The 25,366-nt window shown below is 42.8% G+C and overlaps 1 protein-coding gene across 2 annotated transcripts in view; it reads left to right on the top strand.

Moving 5' to 3' along the window:
- The window catches only part of LOC144128987 (phospholipid-transporting ATPase VA-like), a 111,523-nt gene extending 86,316 nt beyond the window's left edge, over positions 1-25,207 (top strand). For both annotated transcript variants that reach the window (XM_077662839.1, XM_077662840.1), the window contains exons 5-23: positions 220-326; positions 452-583; positions 1,576-1,706; positions 3,080-3,344; positions 4,784-4,839; positions 5,054-5,242; positions 6,672-7,056; positions 7,675-7,839; positions 9,048-9,133; positions 9,654-9,884; positions 11,286-11,366; positions 12,142-12,489; positions 13,327-13,381; positions 15,617-15,819; positions 16,208-16,408; positions 17,332-17,412; positions 18,795-18,899; positions 21,189-21,376; positions 22,310-25,207. In XM_077662839.1, coding sequence (XP_077518965.1) covers positions 220-326; positions 452-583; positions 1,576-1,706; positions 3,080-3,344; positions 4,784-4,839; positions 5,054-5,242; positions 6,672-7,056; positions 7,675-7,839; positions 9,048-9,133; positions 9,654-9,884; positions 11,286-11,366; positions 12,142-12,489; positions 13,327-13,381; positions 15,617-15,819; positions 16,208-16,408; positions 17,332-17,412; positions 18,795-18,899; positions 21,189-21,376; positions 22,310-22,601 — 3,301 coding nt within the window. In that variant the 3' untranslated portion in view covers positions 22,602-25,207. The remainder of the gene's footprint in view (positions 1-219; positions 327-451; positions 584-1,575; positions 1,707-3,079; positions 3,345-4,783; positions 4,840-5,053; positions 5,243-6,671; positions 7,057-7,674; positions 7,840-9,047; positions 9,134-9,653; positions 9,885-11,285; positions 11,367-12,141; positions 12,490-13,326; positions 13,382-15,616; positions 15,820-16,207; positions 16,409-17,331; positions 17,413-18,794; positions 18,900-21,188; positions 21,377-22,309) is intronic.
- The last annotated feature ends 159 nt before the right edge of the window (positions 25,208-25,366 follow it).

Genomic DNA, 25,366 nt, shown 5'->3' with positions numbered 1-25,366 from the left:
CAAGTGTCAGTGCAAAGTTTCTATTTATGTGCTACATTTTACAGACTAAAAGTTGATGCCCCTTTATTTACAAAGCAGTGTACATGCATTTTCGTTAAGGTTTTATTTAGTACTATAAAAAAATTAATTGCGCAAAGTTTGTTTTTAAGAGCCTTAATAAATCAGGCAGGGTCTTAGTTTTAAAGAAGATTCATATGAATTTTCTGCCTTTTCCTTCAGCTGTCATCCTAATGGTGAAAAGGTGCCTATTACTTCGGACAACCTACTTCTTCGAGACTGCGTACTCAAGAATGCTGACTTTGTGGAAGGCATCGTTGTATATGCTGGTATGTCTGCTGCAGCCCTCTCAAATTTCTGTTCACAAATTACTATGAAGAAGTCTCTGTGCTGTTTATGTTTAGGCCTTAGTTGATACTGTTTTCTATTTTCTTTTTAAACATATTTTTTGTAGGATTCGAGACTAAAGCTATGCTCAACAACAATGGCCCACGGTATAAACGCAGCAAGCTGGAGCGCTTCATGAACAGAGACATTGTCTGGTGCATTGTGATTCTTCTCGTCTTGTGCTCTGTTGGTGCAATTGGTAAGTGAGCTTTGTCACATATTTTGCAAGCATGTCTTTTTAATTTATTCAGTACTAATACAGGAGGGTAATTGTCATTTCGAAAGAAAGATAAAATTTAGTATCGCTGCTGCTGAGCTAAGCAGTAAATTGAGTCATTGAGCGAGGTCTCAGGGAAGAGTGTAGGTCTACAAGTGGTGCCTATTGTACCGCATTGTCGACAATGTCTTCAGAACTTTTTGTTTCTTCTATACTGCTTTGATGCAAGCTACATGTAATATGCAATGTAGTAATATGTTGGTTGGAATATATTTGCTGTGAGAACATTTGAGTGCCTCCTTTGAGTACCTGTTAGTGCATGTCAGGATGTGCCCTGCATACTCCATTTAGTGACATCTGAAAAAAACCTTGTGGCAAGAGTTTTTATTTATCAGTGCTTAGTCTTCATGTTCTACGTAAACTGGTCACAAACGAGAGATTCCAAAGTGTAAGCAATCTAGAACAGTGAGCTAGAATGCCTGGATACATGTGCGAACTAATCACTGATGTGCAGGGGATTAGCTCCTTTCTGAATTACCCCCGCTAATTCGGGTGGTGACACAAAGCTGCAGCAGGGGAGAGGGTGACAAGATGGTGTAGAGAGGGCAACCCCAACTGCCTCGGGCCATGTTTTTTGTTGACCTTGGCAGAGCGAAGTCACCCTGGTGGTTAAACTACATACGGCCCTTCTTCAAGATGGCCACCTTGCGACCCTGAGCTAATTGGCCTGCCTCCTTTCTTTTTTCTTTCAGCAGTTATTCATATACTGTCATGACACTGAAAAGTGCAATGCCTGAAGCAGTGCAGCGTTATGTTAGGCCATTATTATTACTAATGAATTTAGCTTCTTATTGTCTCGTTGCATTGAAATGTGTACATTTTTTTCTTGATTTTGGAGCATTAGTTTTGCAGTTGATGGGGTACTCCTTTGCGTAGCTTTTACTCTCCATTCTAAACTTGCTTTCTTTTGACAGGTTGTGCGATGTGGCTGAGGTCGTATGAGAATCGCCGAGAAGTCATATTTATTCCTTATGAGCAAGAGAACAGATATATACCAGCTGTTGAAGGTTTCATTGCATTTTGGACCTACATAATTATTCTTCAGGTGAGTGTGTGCTGTATGTGCTACACTGTATGTCGTGGTCAAAGCCTCCTGCTTTTGTTTTGACCCTGATTAGAGATGTAAATTGTCTTCTCTTGTGCAGTGAAAGTGCAGAAAGTTTTTATGTATATTTGGACGCTGTTTTTTTTATTGTCTGAACTTGGGTAAGATTTTTTTGTTTACTATTTTTTTACTTGTCCTTGCTGACATGCTGGTACAATTTCCCCCATTTTCTTCTGTCTCTACTGATACAGTTTGTTTAAAGATGCTATTAAGAAAACTCGTTAGGTTAGTGAAGATTGAGCGGTGTTTAAGCGCGACTCACTACAGTGGCTCTTTTGTGAAGCTGCTCTTTGATGGTATTGCACAATCTTGAATGCAGTTTCACAGAGTGTTGCCACCTTTGTCCATTACGCACTTTTTTTTTTGTGCACTGCTTGACCTACACTGTTTATGCATGAAAATTAAAGAAGAAACATTAGCGATAACAGTAGCGAATTCTTGTTAAATTCTTTCCTGTTATTGAGACGCTGTATAGTCACATTTAGTTTCTTTGCAGTGCTTGCTGGTGGTTATCTGTTTTTATGAATTTTGTTTGGTTTAGTTGTTCCTTTTTCTTTTGGTTCTCACAGCTTGTCACATATAGTATTTTCCTTGAATTATTTATGCACCACTGTCCAGATCTTGTTGCTAAGTTCATTAAATTTTACTGCTTGGTGCACTTAATGAAAGTCCATTTATTACCATTTTTATTTTTATCATCATTAATTAAATTATTAATGAGTCACAGCTGTCGCTTTGGTTTGGTCCTACCCTGCTAGAGGTAATGTTTTCTTTGCTTTTTTTCTTGGTAGAGCCCTGGACATCTGCTCAGCTGTCATACATCTCTTGCTTGGTCTTGTCATCTGTGTTATCGTGTGCCTGCATTATGCTTTTTCGGTCTGTGTTGGTACTTAGGTTTTTGGTTTGTAGATAGTGGTCTGCAGCTTTTTCTGTAACCAGATGTGTGGTTTGTTAGGTAGAAAGTCCACAGCTTTTTTATACCCCATAATAAATGTTTGATTGCTGGGTTTAATTTATTAATCATGCCTCTCATCATTGATTGTAATTGTAGCAGCATGAGTGCTTGCGCTAGTCGTTCCAGAGGGTGCTGTTGATAAGACAATACTTCTAAAACTAAAAGAAACCATCACCGGCGCAGTGTCGTTGTAATGCAGCTAGCATGATAGAAAATTTAGCTTTTGTTATTAGGCTTGATCAAGCAGCATCTTAGTTGGTTTATACTGAATGAAGTCGTAGATTAACTGCTTGAGTGCCTACACTTTGCCTTTCAGCTGGTGCCCTTACTTTAATTACTGCCCTGTTTCTGATTTCAGGTAATGATACCGCTGTCGCTGTATGTCTCAATTGAGATCATCAAGCTTGGCCAGGTGTTTCATATCCATGAAGACATAGAGCTCTTTGATGAGCGATCGAACCGACGCCTCGAGTGCCGCGCTTTGAACATTCCTGAAGAGTTGGGCCAAGTGCAGTACATATTTTCGGACAAGACAGGAACTCTCACTGAGAACCACATGGTGTTTCGACGCTGTACCATTGGCGGCAGAGACTACAACCACCATCACCCAAGTGTCTCTGAAGGTACTGACTGCTAATGGCTGGTTTCCGGCTGCAGAGCAGCTGATGCAGACATTGCTAAGCAGTCTCTGAAATGGTTCTTGAAGACCATGGTCAGATGTTGGTAACATCTTGCAAGCATGCTGTTAAATGCCATTTGTGACAAAAATTGTGGCAGTGGAAATTCATTGTTTTTTTTTTGTTTTTTTCATCTCTGCACACTAACATTGAAGGATATCTATTCATTTGTTTTTGGCAGCTTTATGTGCTCTTCCCGAGGCACCTTGTTAGGGTTGGTAGTGTTCTTTACTGTGGTTCCGAGATATCAGCGAACAAAATTCGTGTCTATTCAGATGATGAACATGATATTTATGTTAGTCGCCTCACCTGCAATGCCCACTACTGCTAGCATCTCAAAGGGATAGAAATGATATCTTTATTCAGCAGTCATTTCTAGACCCTGGAGTTTGAAGTCTCAGGAATATATTTCCAATTTTCTATACATATTCAAGCATAAATAATTTTTATTCCCAAAAAGCATAACGAAGTGTATAAAATAAATATTTAATAAGGGAGTAATTTCACATTGGCATCCACCCATGTGCTCTACCCCGGGGGTTTCCCCTAAACATTTGACCAAAATAAATATTCATGTACTGAATCTGTTTTGTTTCCTATGTTCTCAGAATGGCTGGTAATATTATTTAGGGTATTATAAAACTGATTAACAAGTTACCATTATAATTGGAGCCTGGCAGAACCTTGTCCTTCATTCAGCTAGGTCACTTTGGTCTGGTAGATGTATTCTCTGCTGGCTAATAGCATGTAACCAATTTGACATGACCAGAATTAACAGCTGATAAACTTGCTAATGTTTTTGCTGTTGGCCTGTTTTGCAAAATAAAAATAAATAAAGGATCTGTACATAGCTGAAAGGTGAAGTAGTATTTTATGATGCTTAATCACAACATGTAGCTTTAAATGGAATTGAGCAAGCTTTAGTCTTTTTTTGGTTAACAAACTGGACATTTTTAGTGACACTTGTGGTGCTTCGCAAAGCTAGGCCCACTTAAAATGTCACAGTGTACTACAACAACTGACCGCACATATCCTAAAATCTGGTAATTGTTATCACCAGGACTACTTACTAAAAAAGAAAGCTGTGAAAACATTGGCTTAATCCTAGCAAAGAAAGATGAAAGAAGGCTTTGGTATTCTTCTAGCTTGTCTCTCTTTTGCTCTTGCATGCTTTATGTTTCACATTTGTAATCAGGTGTATTCATGATATTTCTTTTGTATATACTTGAGGAAATTGTGCTGTGTGGTGAAAGTGACATGTTGTAGAAAAATTGGCAAAAACTGCCACACAAGCATGTGAAAACACTGTATGTCAGAAAAATAAGGAAAAGAACAAATGTTGACTTTTGTAATCTGTGGCCTTCTCTTTTTTTGTACCTTTGCAGCAGAAGAAAATGACATCAAGATACGGAGGTACAATTTTGGCGCCAAGCCATCTAAGGTGTGTAGATCTTCAATCCTGTTTTGTCATTTCTATGTCAGTGGGACTCAATTGAACAGTTTCGAAAGATTGGTAGTGTTCAGTATTGTGGGAACCAAATCTCGGGCATCAGAATTGAGCTACCAAGTTATTTGTTGTTGTTTTTTTTCCTCTCAGTGTTCTATTTTTTCAAGTGCATTTTATCACAGCATTTTAAAATTCGCCCTTCCGGTAGGACGACACGGTGTTCACGCTGAACCCTCAGCTGCAAAGAGAGCTGTCCAACATGGAGTACCAGCTGCGCATGGACGGGGGTGGCCAGCAGCTGTTTTTGAGCCCCGAAAGCCAGCGAGTGCAAGAGTTCTTTCTGCTGATGGCCACTTGCAACACAGTCATTGTCTCAAAGTACCCGCACAAGGATCTGGTGAGTCACAATGTTTATAGTACTAGTCTAGGGATGCGGGCTGATGTCACGTTTGGCTTTTGATTTACTTTGATGTCACAAAGTCATGCAACCTGATTTTTGTCGTAAAGTTCTTGGTTCATTTGGAGTATATGCAGGGTAGGACTCATTGGCCTCATGTGAACAAACTTCTCGTGCTGCAGTTCAGGGGTTATACTCTCTTTTACTCAAGGTTTGAGCATTTTCAACAAGTAACGAGGTGGATTGAGCTCTGAGGATTGTTAGCACAGTTTAAATAGTTTCATATCTGGGAGCTGGGAATTCAAATTCGGCTGAAACTGATGGTGTAGGCAAAATAAGCTTCTTGAGGATATTGTTGCATTACCAGTTCAATACGTTCTGCCACATTTTGACAGTGGCGAAATGCACAAGCAACCATGTGCTGTACAATGGCAGTGCACGTTAAGCAACCCCAGGTAGCAAAAAATTAATTCGGAGCCCACCATTACGGCATCTCGCATAGCCCATGTGCATCTTTGGGACATTAAATCCCACATGTAACTTTCATGTTCTTTGGGCTATTTGTGGACAAGAATGTGTTGTTCCGTACCCATGCTGTGTCTCTAGTCATCTGTGTTTCAAAGATGATAATATTCCTTGACACCAGGGAACATCTGGAAGCACTTTAAAAACTGTTTTTGTAGCAATAGCTACATTACGGTACAATTTCGAGCCTTCAGCGTGGCGGTGGCACGTGACCGTGGTGGCCGGCGAAACCGAGCTGCAACAGCTGTGCGCATGCACTGTTTCAAATGGGATGAAGATGAAGGAGGAACGCCCAGCGAAATGGAGCGTCGAAAGACCGACTTTCCAATTCGACTCGGCAAGTTCCACTTGGCCAGCTGTAGCTATCACGCATTTCCAGGTTTAACCAGAGCGAAACCACCGCCAATTTTTGTTCACAGTAGTGAGTGGATGTGGTTAACTCTGAAGACTGTGGGCAAATTGGCGAGAAGTATTAGGAAAGAACCCCTACTGGTGGTGGTAGGTCGTCTTCTGTTATTATATGAGAACCTAAATGATGAACAAACTTGATTCCCTTTTGTAATTACCAGCAACACAAAATGAATGTGCACTCCCTTTTGTACATTCCTGGATTTGAACAACTGTTGGCTGGTTTGTACAGTGGAATCTTGTTTGAACTCACTTAATTTGAACTTCCACTTTATTTGAACTGAAGCTCTAGTCCCACCAACATCAAGTGCATTAAAAAGGCTCCTCTTACTTTGAGCATTGCATAATTACATCAAATTTTTTATCTCCTTCGAGTTCAAATTATTGAGAGTTGACTGTTTGTTCATTTAATGAGCCTTTTATAACCTGTTATTGTTTGTACTGTCTGTGATAGGCTGTGCTAAGGCTTGTCTAACCTGCATACCTCATTTTGCAGATGAACAGCAGTGGCCTGTACCTGAACAATGGTGGCACCCATCCCGTGTCTCCAGATGGCTGCAGGTCCCCTCCTCTTCGCCCACCAGCCTCTCTGCCATCCTCGCTGCCGTCTCCTGTGGCTCGTAGCCCAGCCGTGGCCTCAACTCCCTCGGAGTCCCGTGCTTCAACACCGACGCGGCCGCACAAGCTGGCCCTGCCATTTTTAAACTTTGTCTCCAGCCCATCAAGGCGGACTTTGACACCATCTCCCACTCCGAGCCCACAGCTGCAGCCAATCTATGAGGCCGAGAGCCCAGACGAGATCGCGCTGGTTGATGCAGCCTCTCGGTATGGCTGCAGGCTGCTTCGTCGCACGCCAGACTCTGTCACACTGATGTTGCCTGGTGAGTATGCCCAAGCTGAATGGAAGCAAATAATGTCAAAAAGCTAGCCTTTTTAAGAAACTCTAAACTTGGTCTAGATGAAATTTGTACCTAGTGGATATGTCTACCGCATGTTTGGAACTCTGTGGGTGTGCCGATGTGCACTTCACAAAGCTTTCGTATACTTAAGTGCCATGCGAACAAACCGCAGCCTAGGTAGGGCGGCCATGGCATAACTTAGTTGGTAAAGCACGAGCTGCAGCAGTATGTGGTGATTGTGGGTACTCTTGTTAACAATGGATCATTATCTTTCCCCCTACCATTCTTTCATTTTCACCCCATCTTAGATAAATTAACTGCTTGGGCCTATTTTTGTGCACATTCATTGTGATGCATTCACCTTACTTGCAGTGGCTTTAGTTGAAAGCCCTGAAATATTAACCAATAAGAGGAGCCTCAGTGTAGCCCAAAGGTGGACAGAACACAAAGCCAAACACCACAGTCCCTCATCATGTCTGTCTTCTAGTGTTTCTCTACCTTTGTGTGGCATTAAACTTTCTTTTAATCATGCAAGACCAATTCTGGAGACAGCAAGCTTTTATGGTGTAATTTTAATCACCTGACATTCCCACTCTGCAGGCGAGGGGCTGATCGAGTACAGAGTCCTTCACCTGCTGCCATTTGACTCGTTTCGCAAGCGCATGTCCATCATCCTACAGCATCCCATCACCAAGGCAAAAGTGCTGTACTGTAAAGGAGCTGACTCTGCCATCTTGCCGCTGCTTGCACCTACCAAAGATCAAGGTGCGACAAAAGTTTCAAAGGCTGGGGGGTTCAGACGGGGCATACTGATATTCTGTCCCTCCAGTCACTTTAAATGCGTGCGCATCCTTCATTTTTGAATGATCATTGATCATACTAGAAAAGAAATTGCTTGTGCCAGTATTCTTCTTCATCACATGCGAAAGGAGTAGTGACGGTGCAATGGAGAGGAACTGAATGATTTAATGCAACAAAAATGGGTGTCTGCAGCTTTTACTGAATATGCATTTAAAACATAGTTTGAAACCAATTGGTGCTTTGTAGTTTTGGTTTACCATTGGCGGTTTGCTGTGACTGATTGCTCTGAAGGGCAGCCCTGGCTCACTCTTTGCATATAACAGTGCCTTTGGTTTAACGTGCTAACTGCACGCACAAGGCAGAACAGATGTGGCAGACGCATGCAGGTACGTGGTTCTGTGCTCCTCACAGCGCCATCTGCAGGCATATTGTGCGCCTGACTTTGTTTCGTGCTGTATAGAGTGCAGAGCCACATGCTCACTTATATGGACTAAATGTGCTAGTCTTGTAAATGCTATTCACACGGGACTTCGGCATAGAGGGGTGCGCAGGCCATCGCCTTCCCTCCCACTGCACCGCATTCACATAGACAGCCAGAAGGCAAGGGGGCCATCATTGTTACCTTGCTAACCGCTGCCTAAAACAGGTGACACCACCATGGGCACCCCACAGAACACTGGGTGCGAACTTGCCAGACGCAAAAAGATATTGCTCAGGCTGTGCCTGTATATATATAAAAAAAGCGACACGCAAGTACATAAATCTGTATTTTTTTTTAAATAACCATAAAATCACTTTCTAAGTGCGATTAAACAGCTTCAGCAAACCAAAGCAACGTCTGCCTATGCATTTTTCTGTAGTCAAAGTCACCATTTTCTGCTTCAGTTTATGTATATTTAATAAGCAACTCACGTCTCCCTTCCATTGAAGCCCACTGTATCTTGTCGTATCCAATTCTGCGCTGTGAACGAGCTTGGGCCCTGTGCCATAGTGAAATGCTAATTAAAGTTTAGAGCTAATGCTAAGGTAAATTTCTTTTTTCTTGCTGTTCATATTCATTGCATGCCTTGTATTTATATGCATACTTTGGGGTCTGCACATTGAAGCAGCTGATGAGTTCATGCACTTTTGTAAGAAAGCCATTGTTTGGTATCTCTGTTCTTTCTCTTCAGCTATGCGCCAGGTGATAATGCGTACCCAGCAGCACCTTAACCAGTACAGCAAGAAGGGTCTTCGTGTTCTTTGCATGGCTAAAAAGGTGGGTGAGCTGCTCATCTTTTTGGGTGGTCTGGCTTTCTTCTTTTTTTTTTTGCTTCCTTTTTGTTTATTTGTTTTCCCCCCTGTTCAATGTTTAATGTATGCATTGCATCTCAAAGGTGGCTCAAAGATCGACCATCAGGAATAGCAGTTTTGTTCGTTTGCAGTCCTGTTTCCGAGTTCATGAATTGTACACTCTGAGGAAGCAACAGTGGAGTACGGAGTAATGTTTTCAGTAGAGTGTGCCATTCCACTGTGGTAGGATGGTTACAAACTGACAGCATAGAAAATTTATTGCAGCTCCCCTGATAGGAGTGTGTGTGTGTGGATGTCTGCAGTGAGATGTTAGCTACCATTTAGAATTCTTGTAGCATGATGTCATTGTGACTTCCAGCTTCTCAGCTATATGCAGATGTGTACTTGACTTTACTCTGTACTAACCTGATTGCTGGAAAGTTGCATTCCAGTAACTGGGTAGTTGTTACCTGCTGAACTCACTTGTCTTGCCTTTGTCAAATCAGGTGCTGGAAGATGAAGAGTACGAAGAGTGGCTCGAACAGCACAAGGCCTCCGAACTGAGCGTGGGGGACGCTGAGGACAGGCTGGTGAGCTCAGCTCGGCTGATGGAGACCAACCTGGAGCTGCTGGGTGCTACTGGCATTGAGGACAGGCTTCAGGAAGGGGTGCCCGAGACCATCGCTGCACTGCGTGCAGCGGGGATTGTCATATGGGTCTTGACAGGGGATAAGCAGGCAAGTTATATTTTTTTTTCTCCATTTATTTTGAGACGAGGAAGAATGGAGCAACTTGTTGGGTTGCGGCTTGTAAAAAATTATTTGTGCCTGCCTTAGTTATGGCCACTTTCTTTCTGCCATGCATGCCCAGCCTTTGTGACTAATTGTTTGTTTGAAAATGTTTTGATGAAAAAACAACATGCTGTCAAATGAAATTACATGTTCACAGAACAAAGCTTAACTATCAGGTGGTTGAAACAATTATTGGTATGCAGTACCAGCTGACCTCCTTCATGTCATTTCTGAACGTAAGTGACTACAGAGCAGCAGACTGTTACTTTGGCATGCCACAAGGTTGTGCAAAAAGGCGGTGACACTCCTGTCATTGGGCTGTATGATAGCATCATCTGCACCACAATCGCATGTGAACTAATGTGCACACCACAGCAATGGTGCATTATTGTCACCCTGAATTTGTGCGTTAGATATGATTACCATGAGCCCACAAGATTGGTACCTTCAAGTGCAGCGATGATTTGTGCAACTGTGTAGGTCCTGGGTGGTGTGCCATCAGCAAGCTCTCTTTAATAGAGTCAAGAACTGTGCCTTCTTTTCTAATTTCCCATCATTGCACCAGCTGCCTCGTGAAATCTGGTGCTCTGATGTATTGTTCTGGTTCAACCCAAGTGGTTGTAACGCCCGAGTCCGAGCCCGAGTCTAGCTAGAGACGCAAATTGCAGTAATTTCTCGTGATGCATCGAACAGGATTGTGCATCTGCTGGGAGCTTGCATGCCCGCAAGAAAGAAAAAAAAGCATGTGTCTGGGATTTTATGGTAGTACTAAGGCATTGTAGTGCATGATTGTGGCCACACTGCCACCGTAACCATATGGAATCTACGTATGCACCCTGTTAAATTTATAAAAGCGCAGGCACAGGTAGCACCCAAGAAGGGTGCTGTATAGCGGCTTTAGTGTTATACGGGGATAGCTAGCAGGCACATGAGCACCGGCCAATGCCATTGACTGGAAGGGGGTCCTTCTACGAGAAAAAACTGCTTCGTTCTTGAGTTGTATCCAACTATAGTGCATGCGTCGGAGGCACCGCCATCAAAGCGAGCGGAAGAGTGCAAAAGAGAAAGGAAGTGGAGGCAGCGTGCAATTTAAAGGCGAATATATTAAAAGCAAATTTGAAAAGACAAAAACAAAATGGTACCACTGACGCAAAAATGCCGCATGCACCTACCCTGAATACAGTGCTGTGCTGGCAGAGCTTTGAATAGCAAGGCTGAAAATTTTGGGCTAAGCTACACTCATATTGTAAGAAATCATCAGTCTTTGGCAGATATTCGTGACGGAGTTTAGCTGCTTTCATTTGAGCATTCTGAAGTGCAATGGATGTGGTTACTCTTGTTTTGCAGGAGACTGCTGTAAATATTGCCTACTCGTGCCGACTGTTCTCAACAGACATGGAGGTGATCACACTCAATGCTCGCTCACAGGTAAGTGTATAGCACTTTTTATAACAGCATTATTAGGGCTCTTTAAACAGGTCTAGTGCTCATGATAATGGCTACTGTGGCTGCGCAAATTTTGGGCTAACAGCAGTCAAGTTTGCTTGAAATGTGCCATGTTTATCATTTGCTTAATTATAGCTTGCATCTGGTCTGTTTTGTGGTAATGTTTGTTATGAAAGACATAGTGTGAACGCAAGCTTGACAGATATGTACCATACAACAGTATCCTACCTTTTATGTGCTGCTAGTAAAAAATGCCGAGATGAATTTTTTATTTGTGCCAGTTTAAAGATGAAATAGACAGGGCACAAATCAGGGAAATTACTATTATCAAGCTCTGCAGAATTTGCAGTTATTTAGCAGGGCTTGCCACTATTTTAGACCTGCTGGCCTTGCGAGAGTGAGCATTTACATTACTTAATCTTATCACATTGATGATGAGCATATTGCCAGAAGACATGCACTTGATTGACTGACTGCTGCTAGGAATTGGTATTTCATGGATAGGTCACTGCATGGCATAGATGCTTCTTAAAGTGGTACTGGATGGTGCTTTCATTCAAATACCCTGCGATTTAGCAGTAATACTTCATCAGCTAACTGACCTCTCCCATTACGTGGCTTTCTGAGCAACGCTTTCTTCCATAATCCCTTATGAACATGCATCTTGCCCATATTTGGTGTGGTTGAAAAAGCAGGTGCACTTCCAGACCCTGGAAGCAAGCTTGTTTACTCCTGGCCCTTTGCCTGGCGCTTGCAGGAGGCCACCGAAGAGACCATCCGTTTCTACCTGGAACAGGTCGATCGGTGCCTGACGTGCTTTAGTGTGGACATTGACGAAACGCAGAGGCGGCGTTCTTTTTCCACTCTCCTGTCACGACTGGGCAACTTCCTTTTTGGGAGGCGTGGCCCAGCGAGAAACGATGAAGTGGGTGACGATGCAGAGCCACGGTTCGGCGCTTCGCTCAGGCATCGAAAGAAGAGGGCACTCGTCATCGACGGACGCACCCTGAGCTACATCTTGGAGCGCTCTGCGGATCAGCTGTTCCTGCGTTTGGCGCAGCAGTGCAGTGTGGTGCTGTGCTGTCGAGCCACACCACTGCAAAAGGTGATCATGGCGTTGAAAAATTGTTTGGAGTGATTCTAGTCGTATTTTATGCTGTGTCTTTCTCTGAATTAGACACAATGACAGGTGGAAGACTGAAGCTTGCTGTTACAATGAAATGGATTCCAAATGGGTGGCTGTTAGTGCTTGCCTAGCAGTGCATTAGGAGTGTGATGGTGCATTGCTTTTCTTGCTCTTTACAAATAGTTTTCTGTTTGAAAGTTAGCTGCTAATTTACACTTGCTAAAGAGAATGGAAGAATGCAGTTAAAATCAGGTTACCACAGTCAGAGAAGCTTGATGTACCCATGTTTGCAACTAGACACTGTATACAGTCGAACCTTGTTATAACGAAACAGTTTATAAAGAAATAATGAATACAATGATGGAATGACGAATTTTTTAGGAAGGTTGGTCAACACAGGCTATAACAAACCTACGGCTATGACAATTAAGTAATCGTCGGGCCCGTTCAACTTCGTTATAACGAGGTTCAATGGTAGACACGTACGTTGCAAGCCATGCCAGCTTAGCTCATCCAGCACTGAGGTGCTGTAAAAAACTATTTCGCTGTTTGCAAACTGGCTGTAAGCTCCTAGTATAGAAGTGCAACAAGAATGGTTTCACAAGAACATTCTATTTCTGAATGTGACGCCATTCAAGAAGCCGCTTATAAATGTATAAATCTCTGCATGAGAAAGTTGGTAAAACATCCTTCATATGCTAGGGCAAGGAGTTTTTAATGTGCCCACTTGAGTCACTGGAAAAGTAAAAGTGTTTGCTGCTTGTCTTTAAATGGTTGCAGGTTGTGATTTAACTCTTCCCTTCTTTTTTTCTTCAGGCATGTGTTGTAAATCTCATTAAAGACAGACTGAATGTGCTGACTCTTGCCATAGGTGAGTCCTGCTCTGTTTATGCATAGCCTCTATTTGTGGCACATGCTTGTCAATTGTTTCCTCATTGTCTCCACTAGAAAAGAAGGCAACTCACACTGTAGAGACTGAAGGTTTAGGAGAATGGCACTGGCTCACTACCTTAATTTGCAGCAACATGATGTTGGAACCGTAGGGGGAACAGTTCTGCTCTAAAGGGCAACAGTGCACAAATTTTCAAGTCGTCGTAAAGGAACTTAACGCAGTGCAATGAAAAACTGCATAAGTTTGAAGGCGGCATACATGTTTATATCTACCTCTTGTATTGTGCGTGTGCGTGGACCATGTAGTTTCTTTTACATTCATCAGAAATTCAGCACCATGAGCAGATACCTACCGGGTGCCCCAGCTAAATGCAACCTAGAATTTAAAAAGTAGGAATGTTCTAGGAGAGTGAAACTAGTTAAGTGCTGTTGAAAGTAGCATGGACTAGGCAGCAGAATTTTTTTTCATGCTCTGAAAACTTAATTGGTGAAGACTACTTAGCTAAGTTTTTAAATATTGATGTCTTAATTGAATAATGTGCCAATGTTAAGTTGCCAACTGCCTTGAGAAACAACCGGTTGAAGTGTTTGCACCAAGGTGCCATTTGCGTAGCTTTCTTTTACCAACATTAAAAAAATGTCCCCGCAATACAAAAGCTTGCATGAGACAGTGATGCTACTCCTAGAGAGTCCCAAGACGCGTCTCAGATAATGAAATACACTTTTTTCTGGAGCGCTGTTACTTGACAAGGCTTTGTATGTGCACTGGGCAAGAGAGATGTGCCAGCAGCTGTCACGTGGTAGCTTTTGTATTCTGCAGGCTTTCTTTTAAGGCCGGTAAATAAAACTTTGTAAACGGTATCTTGCTGCAGACATATCACCGAGCGGTTTTTCATGGCGATCCACAATCCCTGAATTGACTCTTTATTTCTGAAGCCAATATTTCATAAATTAGCTGATTAGTCTTTAATTAATTTTCATTGTAGAATGAAAAAAATACTGCAGATAAGGCCACACAACTCTCAACAGGTCTCAGTTGGTTCCACTTGGCTTGGACACTCCATCTTGTTTAAAAGCTTGTTTACTTTTAGTTGGGATGCCTCGTATATGTAGCAGCACACACAAAGAATTACATGAGGCTATTTTTAATTTGCATGTCATAATAACTTTTTATCACTCCTTTGTTGTACAAGAGAATGCTTTCTGACTAACAGTGATACGTTCAAAGCTTAACAAGAATTTTAATTGATGTTAAAATTGTGTGTATTAGGGCTACTAATTGCAAAGTCATCTTGATGCATGTTTCCAGCAAGAAAGCTAAAATGGTGACTGAGTTTTAATGTGTTAGTTTTTTTGTTTGCTTGTTTGCTTAAAATACGGCCACATAAGTGGACTATAAACATACACAAGCAATAACAGATCTAAATATTTTGGAGAATTGCTAAGCACATTGAAAGAGGGCTTTAAAAGTGATGAAAAGGAAAGTACTAGGCAGTTTCATTTTCAGAAGCAGAAATTTCAAGGCTTTTTGCTTTACAGTCTGCGTCACCCTTGTGTGAGCGCTTGAGCGGTGCCCTCCCCTGCATAAAAGTTAACACCTTGTCATAGCGTCAAACTTTTAAAGGTTATGCTTGTGTGTAAGTAGAACCACATGAGCCTGCAAGCAAGGTGGGCGCAAGCAGTTTGCCCAAAAACCAAGGACTGTGTGGTGCTGACTGCTCGAACACTCAATACAAGAGTGACGCAGACTATACTTCAAGACGGTAGAATTATTTGATTACCGTAAGAGCACCCGACTTTACAGGCAACTTGCCAAATGGGAACCTAAGCCTTAAAGAACACAAGTTTGGTAGCTGAAACATGCATCAGTCCTGAAACGGTCTTTTAGAGCATGGAATATGAAGTTCAAGAAAATGGAGACAATGGCCGGTGGTGCCTATACGCCCATACACTAGGATAAGATCACAAATTTCCCTAAAAGCTAAAGCTTTTTTGAACATTTCGTGTATTTATAGTGGATCTATGGTGGCAAGATACCTGTCAGAGCAAAATCAAATTAATTGCTGCCGGTTGTTCTTAGACACATATTCAATGCCATTTTAATTGCAATAGGCTAATTGAATGGCGGGTGCTCAACGTGTGTAGTGACTGCTCGACCTTTTTTTAGCACATTGCATGCTGAGCTTAGGTGGTATTGGTCACGTTGTCCTTCCAGGTGATGGTGCCAATGATGTGAGCATGATCCAGGCTGCCGACATAGGTGTTGGCATCAGCGGCCAGGAAGGCATGCAGGCCGTCATGGCGAGTGACTTTGCTCTTGCCCGGTTTCGCTACCTTGAGCGATTGCTTCTAGTCCATGGACACTGGTGCTACGACCGGCTGGCCCGGGCTGTAGTCTACTTCTTCTATAAGAATGCCGTAGGTGGCCTCTCCTGTGTATTTCACATTGTATCATCATTGCTTTCATTCACTTATGCTTGCTGGCACTGCCAGGCCAATTGGGGCTGGCAACTTTATTTTCAAAATGTTCTGTCACAAATGTATTGTTTATATCGTGGCTGTTTGCGTGTGTTGGGAAGCTGTTTTCGTCATTGATACTTTATATGCTGATCATGTTGTTCGTTCTGTGTGTGTGTCATTCCTGATATTGAGCTTTCCCTAACTTAATGGCTTACTTTAGTTTAATTACTGCAGCACTGGCGCGCTTGAGCTCTGTCGAAAAAGTTTTAAGTAGGTCAGCTTTCATGTTGGCCTGTTGTAATTGGTTGCATGGCCCTTGTCTGATTCAGTCTTCTCTCTGTTCCAGGCATTCATATTCATCCTCTTTTGGTACCAGCTGTACTGCGGGTTCACAGGGTCGGTCATGATCGACCAGCTCTACTTGATGCTGTACAACGTACTGTTCACCTCACTGCCACCGCTCATCCTGGGCATCTACGACCAGGACTGCCCCGCACACCTTCTGCTCAAAAGGCCTGGCTTATACACGCCAGGCCGAAAATCGAAAGTGAGTATTGTAGATTCACTTGGCAAATTGCTTGAAATTGCATATATGCTGCCCTTGTTCCAACTTCAGGGATTGGTAGCATTGTTCCTCAAAGGCACACACTGATTAGTTAGGCTTGGTTTGCATTAATCTCCTCAAAGTCCGTCTCAGCTATGAGGGACACTGTAGTGGAGGGCTCCGGAACAATTTCGGTCACCCGGGATTCTGTAACATGCAGTGACATCGCACAGAGCACGGGTGTCTTATGTATTTTGCCTCCACTAAAATGCAGCCACCGCGGCCAGGATTCGATCTCGTGGCCTTGGACTAAGCATCCAAGTTCCTAAGGTAGTGAGCCACCGTGGCAGGTGTAGATTAGTTAGGTGAGTAAAAGTAGTTGCGATGGTTCACTTGAAAGTGCAGGCACAGTGTCTGTACTCATCCCGACGGTAGGAAGTTGCTGAGAACTGCAAGTGCATAAATAATTATTCTTTAGGCCATGAGCTGCTCTGAATGCAGACTACTTACCATCCGCCCTGCAGTGGATGTGGCTGAGTGAAATGGGTCCAGAATGTGATTGCCGTCTACAATCAGAAATAAGCAGCCTTGTGGCCTCCCATTATGGCCTAGCTTCTACACAGCTGTGCTTACATCGTGCTAGTCCAAAAATAGCCAATTTCACTCTTTCACTTATTCGAGTCAACAAGTAAGTCTTTTAAGTTTTTAGTTTGTAGGATATGCTTGCAAAATTATGTGAGGAGCATTGCTGCTATCAGCCTTGGAAGCCATGGAAAAAAATCTGCTTCATCAAGCATATAAACACACTGATGTACATTGCATTGTTTCGGCCTTTTTTTTTGTTTTGTTTTGTTGCAAAACTAGCATATTTTGGAGCCATGTTGATTTAACATGTTTTTTATATCTTTTTCTTCTCCACTCCCCAGGCGTACACCAAGTACTCGTTTTGGGTCAACATGCTCGATGCCTTGTACCAGAGCATTATCATGTTCTTCGTGCCATTTTTTGTGAGTAGACTTTACTGGATTTGGCCTTCTTCAACTGTCTATTTTTAGTACTGGTAACTTACCTGCCTGCCTGCTTCCTCGGTGTTCCAACTAACTGCTCTTGTCCCATCTTTTTTCTTGTTCTGTTTGTTCAGGGACCCTCTCACAGCTGTAGTTTACCCTAGCTGCAGTGATTTCTTCTGACCCTGTCAGCTACTCTTGATTTATCCATGTTAGTTAAATCTACCCACAGAGGCATTTTGTCACTCTGCTGGACTGCTCTTTGTGACATCTTAATGACATAGCATGTGCAATGAGATGGAGCGCATTTCACATATCAGTGTGTTAAAATGGAACGGGAAAGATATTTTAATCTGTTTCTGCTATTGTTAGCTATTATAAGACAAGAAATTTTCATTTTCTCTTTTTGTTTGCTGTCACTAGACAGATTTAATTAAAGAGGTGATTTAAGCATGCCATGACTACCATTTCTCTTGCCAATTCTTACATATCCCTTATATTTGAGTCATGGTGCAGCTGTCCTACAGGGACACCGAGGACGAATTGAAGTTGGCTTGTATCGACAGGGTACCCCATTATAACCACAAAGAGAAGCTAGAACAGATCAGAAAATGAAACATGGGCGGCGCCATTACTGGCCGATTCCGCTAGTAAACTGTGTGTGTCGATGCCGATTTTTTAGATGCGGATCCCAGAGGCTGGGCTACACTGCCAGTCACTTCTAAACGATGGCAACCAGTCCTTCTGTGTGTAGATGTCACAAGTTTCAATGGGGTGGCGGGAAAATTTTTAAATTCAATTTCCTTCACCATGAATAAGTTTTTTTGCTGCAAGACACATGTCAGCGTAGCCAGAAAAATACGGATAATAAATTTTTACAGAGAATAATAATTAGATGCAAGTGTCCTCACTGTGTCTCTTTAAAGCAGTTTAGTAAATTTAACAAGAAGAAATTATGTATTGTCACATTTGGTACAGTAAGCAGACATTTTTGATGTGATAACCAGCTTCAGCTTCGCCAGCAGGGGGCTAAATTTCAGAAGCCTTCTGGTTTGTGGCATTGCGCTCATTGCACTAATTTCCTTGTCTAGATACTTCACTGGGTTGTCTGCGCTTGGCAAGACTGGCCAGAATTTCCGTAGTGCCCCTTTTAGTCATAGGGCTGTAGTATTTAGTGCACTGCATTTTATTTCTTCTTCCTTTATTTTTTTTTTTGTTCCTTCTTGCTGCTTTTGGCCCTACTTTGCTGCCATGGCAGAGACCTCGCTGTAGAGCCTTCTTTAGTTGATGTGCGTTTCCTTTGGTTGTCCCCTTCCCCCCTCTCCCCTGCTGCACCTTCGTCCCTCCCCTGCCCCTCCACATGTGCACAACCACGACACAAGGTGTACTATGACAGCGATGTGGACATCTGGGAGTTTGGGACCACCATTTGCACCGCGTGCTTCTGCGTCCAGATGCTGCACGTTGCCATTGAGTGCAAGTCTTGGGTGAGGACCCTTCCCTTGTGCTTGGAAAGGACGGCTGTGCTTTTGGCTGTGCCGATGTTGCGTGGTCGACTTCCATTAATTTAGCCTCGGCTAATGGGAATGCTTGCTCGGCTTGTCTGTGATGAAAATGATTTGGTTTTAATGGCATAAGAGAACAGAGAGTGCCATGGCTACGTGTTTTGGTGTGGAGAAGATGTGGTCAGAGACTCATTTTCCCAGCATTGCACACCAGAGAAGCCAGGAAGCCTGCTCATCTGTCCTCGAGGCTCCCAACAAGCCCCTGTACTCTGTTGTGTGGGCAAAATTTTGTAAATTTAATCTTACAATATCCGCCTTTTTTCAATGGCAAGGGGTGCCACCTATGCCGAACGTGGAAACAGTTAAAAAGCTTCAGTCCAAATCCACAGAGCCGGGGGGCACTTGCGGCACTTCAATTGCACGTGCAGGGTGACTTTGAGGCCTCCAGAGTCGCAAAAATTGACACATGCTTGTTTGTACAGCAGTGCTTTCTCGCCTGCTCTCACTGTCCTCTGCATCAGCAAACCGTGAGCCAAAACATTCTGCTTCTAGGTTCTGTTCATGCTCTTAGCTGTTTGGGCTGCTGCTACAGCTGAAATGGGGACGGGAGCTCTAGAAGTCTGTTTTGAGTTTGGGGAGCAGTTTAGCTGGAAGTGAGAACTGATCACCCCAGCTTCCCCCCAAAGGACAATCTTAATCTTTCATAGTCGTTTGCACAGTACCCTTTTCTAAATATAAGTGCAGCCCACCATAGCAAGATATTCTAAGTGAATAAAAGTTCATTTTAGTGGGAATTTCCAAACAACTCTCTAATTCAACCGTTGGATGCTGTAAACAAAGCATACATGTTTCGCTGAGGCCCAGTTAATATAAGTCGACTATGCATAGCTGACTTGTGTCACTAAACATGCCATCAGCATACCTTCACCTTGATATCTGGTTTTCATCCTAAGTTGTACATGTTCTTGGTAAATTCTAGAAAAAAAATTATTCTCATGAAGCTGGCCATTTCTGGTCAAAAACAATATAGTTGTCATCATCATGTGTAGCATCAGGCCTATGCTAAGGCGAACATGGAATTGAATTTCTGTGTGTAACATGAAGTCGGAAGAGCCAGAAAACTTTGGCAGCAAACATGGCAACTCGTGGCAACTCATGATACTTGTTTTGCAGCCAGAGTTGTACATCTGCCACTGTTGAACTTGAATGAACCTAAGTCATAGGAGGCTTTAAAAATAACGGGATGGAACAGCACTGCTTGTCAAATCAGTAGAATGTTAATGAAGCTGGTAGTGCCTTTACTGTGAATGTTTCAGAAATAGCAAAAGTACGGCTAGAGCTCCCTAAGGTGTTCCGTTTAGATAGATGCATTCAACATGCCGATGCTTAGCATTGGCTATAGTCAGTTGGCAGAGAGTGAAAACAACGAAAGTTGAAAATGATTCCAAACTAGATATAAGTATCACTCTATTTCAGGCACAGTACTGGTCTTTTTATGTGCTCATTAAAAGAATTAGACAGCAGCTGTATTATGCTTGAGCTGTATGAGCTGTATTACGCTTGACTACTAGAGAGGTGCATTTGTGTCAAGCTCTTTGAGCACACAGCTGGAATAGAGTGAAAGTGAGCTTTCACTTGTAGCATTGTAGGAGCCAGCCGTGTTACCTTTGTTGGAGTCTAGTCTGAATTAAGTATGTTATGCTCTAAACCTAATAATTGAGCAGTTTTATTTTAAACTCGAATTTCACTCGCTGTTGCAGCATTGGCATTGGTGAATGAGACTGGAAGAGGTCAGGATAGTATATATACATAAAAAGAAGCAAAAAAAAGTCTCATACCTGTTGAGGTTTTCTTCCTCGTCTGTCTGTCGTAGTCTGTTTAATGTTAGACACTGTGGTGTTTTTTGGAGCCCCAATTTGGATGCGGAAAACCCAAATTCTAAGTCTGGAGGGGTTAGCAGTGGTGCCAGTTTTCTTGTTGCACCCATAGTGTTTCCCCTTGCTGGCTGTATTGGCCTGTTTTACCTGACTGAAGTGACAGTGTTTGGTTCAGTCCTCAGGAGAATATTTGTTCTCAATTCGTTTTCAGGAGAGTATTTGAGCTCAGTTTAGAACTATTTTTTTTTTGGCCTACCTAGATTATATGATGACTTGTAGTTTCAGCTTCAAATGTTCCTAAGAAAAAATTTTTTGTTGCAGTCAGTGTCATTTGGAAGAACTACACACCCCGAGTACAGGCGGCTAACGTAGCACGTGCCATATTTCTTTCCAGACACTGATGCATGGGATGTCCATAGTGGCCAGCTTCTTTGTCTACTTTGGATTTGCTTTGTTGTACAACAGCGTCTGCTACGACTCTCCGACCCTGGAGAACCCATACTGGGTCATGCAACACGCCATGGCCTCTGCACAGTTCTGGTTCTGCCTCTTGCTCATTCCGGTTATCAGCTGCCTTCCCAGGTGAGAGGGACTGCCTGTGCATAGTGTTGTCTCTCTTTCGGGATCCTAGAAGTTTTGGGGCAACCCTCAGACTGTGTAGTGCCAACACCCCCTTCCTCACCACTGCAAATTCATGGTTGCAAGTACATTTGGACTTGCTATGAAGGCAATCACATTAGGCTTAACCTACTTGTATAAGGTGCTCTCCTGCAGTTTATATATTTGCGACAAGGTTGAACAAAAATTACATGAGCATAGCTGGCCTATTGGTTAGATCCTGCATCGCCTCTTTTTTCAGAGCACAAGTGACTGTCACTCCAGGGAAAAACTATTGGTTTTGTTCGACTGACGTAAAATTGGTCGCCTTAATATTGACACCAACTGTACAAGGTTTAGATAGTTGCAACAATCCTGTTATTGAGCAAATAGATGCCGTCTTGCAGATTATGCTGCATTTAGCACCAATTTCAGCAGGCGTAGCATTCAAGGTATGAAGGATTGTTGTTACTCTGTACTGAAGCTGATTTAATAAGTGAGAGCTCTTTAACTTGCTGTAGTTGGACAAACATAACTGTGCAGTTTTGACAGAGACTGATCACAGGCTAGGCTAAGTAATGATTTGTGAGGAGGAAATACCTGTGCTCTTGACGTGCAGCACCCCTAGCATATTAAAGCAAGGTAAATTTAGCTTGTGTCACGTTCTGACTCGTTTTTGACACCACTCAGAGATTCAGAGCTGCATTAAGCATGGAGGAGGTGGGTCCTCTAGACCGGCCCAAATTATGTGATCTAGGGTGGCTGTTGCCTGGCACCTAGCAGATTTTGGGGAATATTGGCCAGGGTAGACAAGAGAGAAAATGAGGGGAAGGAAATCAATAGGTAAGCAAACTTTGGACATCCCAGTCATGATTGCTTGGACTCGGTTTCTGAAACAGAGCGCATACTTCCTTGCAGGTTTGTGGTGCGAGCCTTGCAGACAAGCCTGACTCCAGGGGATGTTATGCTTACACTGATAGAAGAGAGAACTCGCAAGAGGTCGCGTGACTCAACTCGTGGCTCGGTGTCGTGGTCAAGGAATTCCAGAGGTGTGTCGGTGGTGTTTCAGTCAGCCTGCCGGCTGCCTTCAGACGACCTACCATCCGTGGCTTCGTCGGCACCAACAGCATCCACACTGGCTTCGTCACACTGCCTCCCGACGCGGCCTACATCCTCGGTGGAAGACGTTAGAGCACCGTTGCCTACGTAGCACACCAGCCTACATTGCTAGAAATATGACATACTGTTTTTCAGACAAACGGGTGTCTTCTGTTATCTGCAGGTTCCCTGTGCCTTCTGTTTTTATTTATTGTGAATGGATTTATACTGCTACAGTGGTGGTGTTAGCCAGTTGTGTGGAAAAGAATGGCAACAGAGACTTTTGCTCAGAAACACGTTTTGCACAAGAGTGTGCCTTTTTCCGCGATGCTTGCCATGGTTAGGTGCTGGTTGTATGCAAAAAAAAAAAAAAATCATTCTTGGCAAGTTTCTATTGTAGTCCTCATCGTGTTGAGAAACGGTGCTGCCTCATATTTGTTTTTGATCATATGCCATTGTTACCGATTGGTGGGCTGTGTAGCTTCGACGATTTCTTAGTTAACATTTGCCGTCAATTTTGAAACTCCTGAAGTTCAGCTGACAAGCAAATGTAACTGCACAGCAGATTACATTGGATGAACTTCTCTAGAGTTAGAACCTATTTTTCACCTGCCTTTTGACAGGCCTTTTCACCATGTAGGACAGGGTAACATAAAGACTGAACATGTAGTGCTTAAAAAACAATTCCACTCGTATAAAGCAACCTTAAAGATTTGGTGACTTCTCTTACAGCTGCAGCACATCAGTTGGTACATATTTTTCTGTAGTGGTATGCACGCACAACGAATTGTGTGAGCACAATGATCAGCACCTCGGGTTCCCAAGTGCATTTTGTGTATCCACTGTTTGAGAATACAATATTTTGAGAAAGAAAATGACAGCTCTGAAGTACCAAGACCGCTGAAATTGTTGTTGAAAATTACCTTGACAACTCAAACTGCCCGTCATGTAGTGCGCTCTATAGCAGGCATTTGCCATCTTTTGCCAAGACGTGGTAAGAAATGCCACATTTTGCGTATGTTCCACAGGTGTTTCAAGCTTTGTGCATCAATGCTGACCTGGATGGCAGCAATAAGCATGTGAGAAATCACTGCCATAAGCTTGTGGTTCAGAGAAGTGCTGCATAGAGTTGTTATATGCAGTCACACTAGTCATGTTTGTATCACCACACCATTCAGGTGGTACCAACGCAGTTGGTGGATACTGCTGAAGTGCCATTCGTTAACCTTTTTAAAATGTGTACTGCCTGCCTATTCTGTTGTTACTTCTAGCGCATTATTTCCTTGTTAATGATTGCATCATCGAATGCTGGTTATGATGAGTAATTTGCTTTTGTGTATGTAGTGTTGTTTTCCCGTTACTTGAATGCATGTATGTGAGTTTGTTCATTCTAGGGGCCAAGGAGCACTGTTGAGAGTTAACAATTGCATTGCTCCACCATTATCCTGCTTTGTTATAAATGCTGTTCACAATTGACGACAGACATTGTCTTCTGTGCTTAGGCAGTGTAGTGTACTTACACTGCTGAACAACTGAGTTATTTTAACACCAGCACAAATTGCAAAACATTCCGCTTCCGGAAGGGAAATATTTGTAGGCATGAGTACTTCATCACTGTCTTCATCTTTCATAGCTTGTTCTTTACTGCAGCTTACGAACACAGCATCTCAGGTATCTTGCAAGAAGCCCTGTGGAACTGTTAGTTCAGTTGTGTGGTCAAACAGGGATGCGATTCGTCCAAGACCACTGCCACACTCTGCGTGCCTGATCAGACCTATATATAACAGGGTACAGGATTCATTGTGACACGCGTTTTGGTGTCCGAAGTCACTTCAGTATTTGGGGTGCAGGTCCAGGCTTGCCTGCCTTCAATGCTAACTGAGGTCAAGAAACAACTACAGGCTTCCCATTTACACGTATGGCAGGAATAAATTTTTTCAAATTTAGTAGTGCGCTTTTGTGCATTATGTTTTTTTGTTCGAGCTCTTCTGCTCACAATTTTAAGCGAAGAACACGTGTTGCCGGTGCATGTGAACTAATATTATGGCATGATGCAGTGAGCCACCTTTTATTTCCTCCACGTGACCATCCCGGTTCTCTCATTATTTTGCTTATGTTTTGCGTCCAGTACACTTATTGTTTGGTGAAGTGCTTACTTTTGCTCTTAAGAAAAACTGTTTTTCTCATGACTGTCTACACTTTTCCGTCATGTGCCACATTGTCTCCCAAGAGGATTGCACTAATGCATTGAGCTTTGTGCGGAAGCCACTATCATGATGGTTTGGTGATGCATGGTATAGTGCTTTCCTTTTTAATTGTGACTGCTGGTGAGCATACAGAACTATTTATATAAGGTCAGGTCGCCTGCTGGCATGATGAGGTGGCTGTCCGTTTTTGAAGTACAATGTACATTTTGTACATAGAACAAATGCTTGTCAGCTGTGTAAATATTTGTGTGGTCGTTAGCCTCTTCGGGAAGAGGTGTATGCATTTGTGCGTTTGCCTGCCTGCAGCAGGGTGGTCTGGTGCTTCCACTTTTTCTAATCATGGCACATGGACAGTGGCCATCAAATGTGATAATACTAAATGCATCTACTGCAACATGTATGGATACCGGTTCCATTCTACGCACCTTTTTGCAGACTACACAAAGGTTAAAACAGTGCCTGTCAGAACACGGTGTTGAAATAAAGCGATTCATTATCACAAGAATAAACATTGATTGTAGTTCAGTGCCATTTTTTTTTAAGCGGGTGACACATATTCACAGAAATCAGAACAAAGCCACATGTGTTGAGCCTGGACATGGAACTGCTGCCAGCATCATGTAAATGATATTGAGAGAGAAGGGGACCTTTTTCAGTGATACATAATGTC

The sequence above is a fragment of the Amblyomma americanum genome, chromosome 4 (genome assembly GCF_052857255.1).
Source record: "Amblyomma americanum isolate KBUSLIRL-KWMA chromosome 4, ASM5285725v1, whole genome shotgun sequence".
Classification (NCBI taxonomy): domain Eukaryota; kingdom Metazoa; phylum Arthropoda; class Arachnida; order Ixodida; family Ixodidae; genus Amblyomma; species Amblyomma americanum.
Note: the sequence above shows the minus strand (reverse complement) of the source record. Positions and strands in the feature narration are given on the sequence as shown.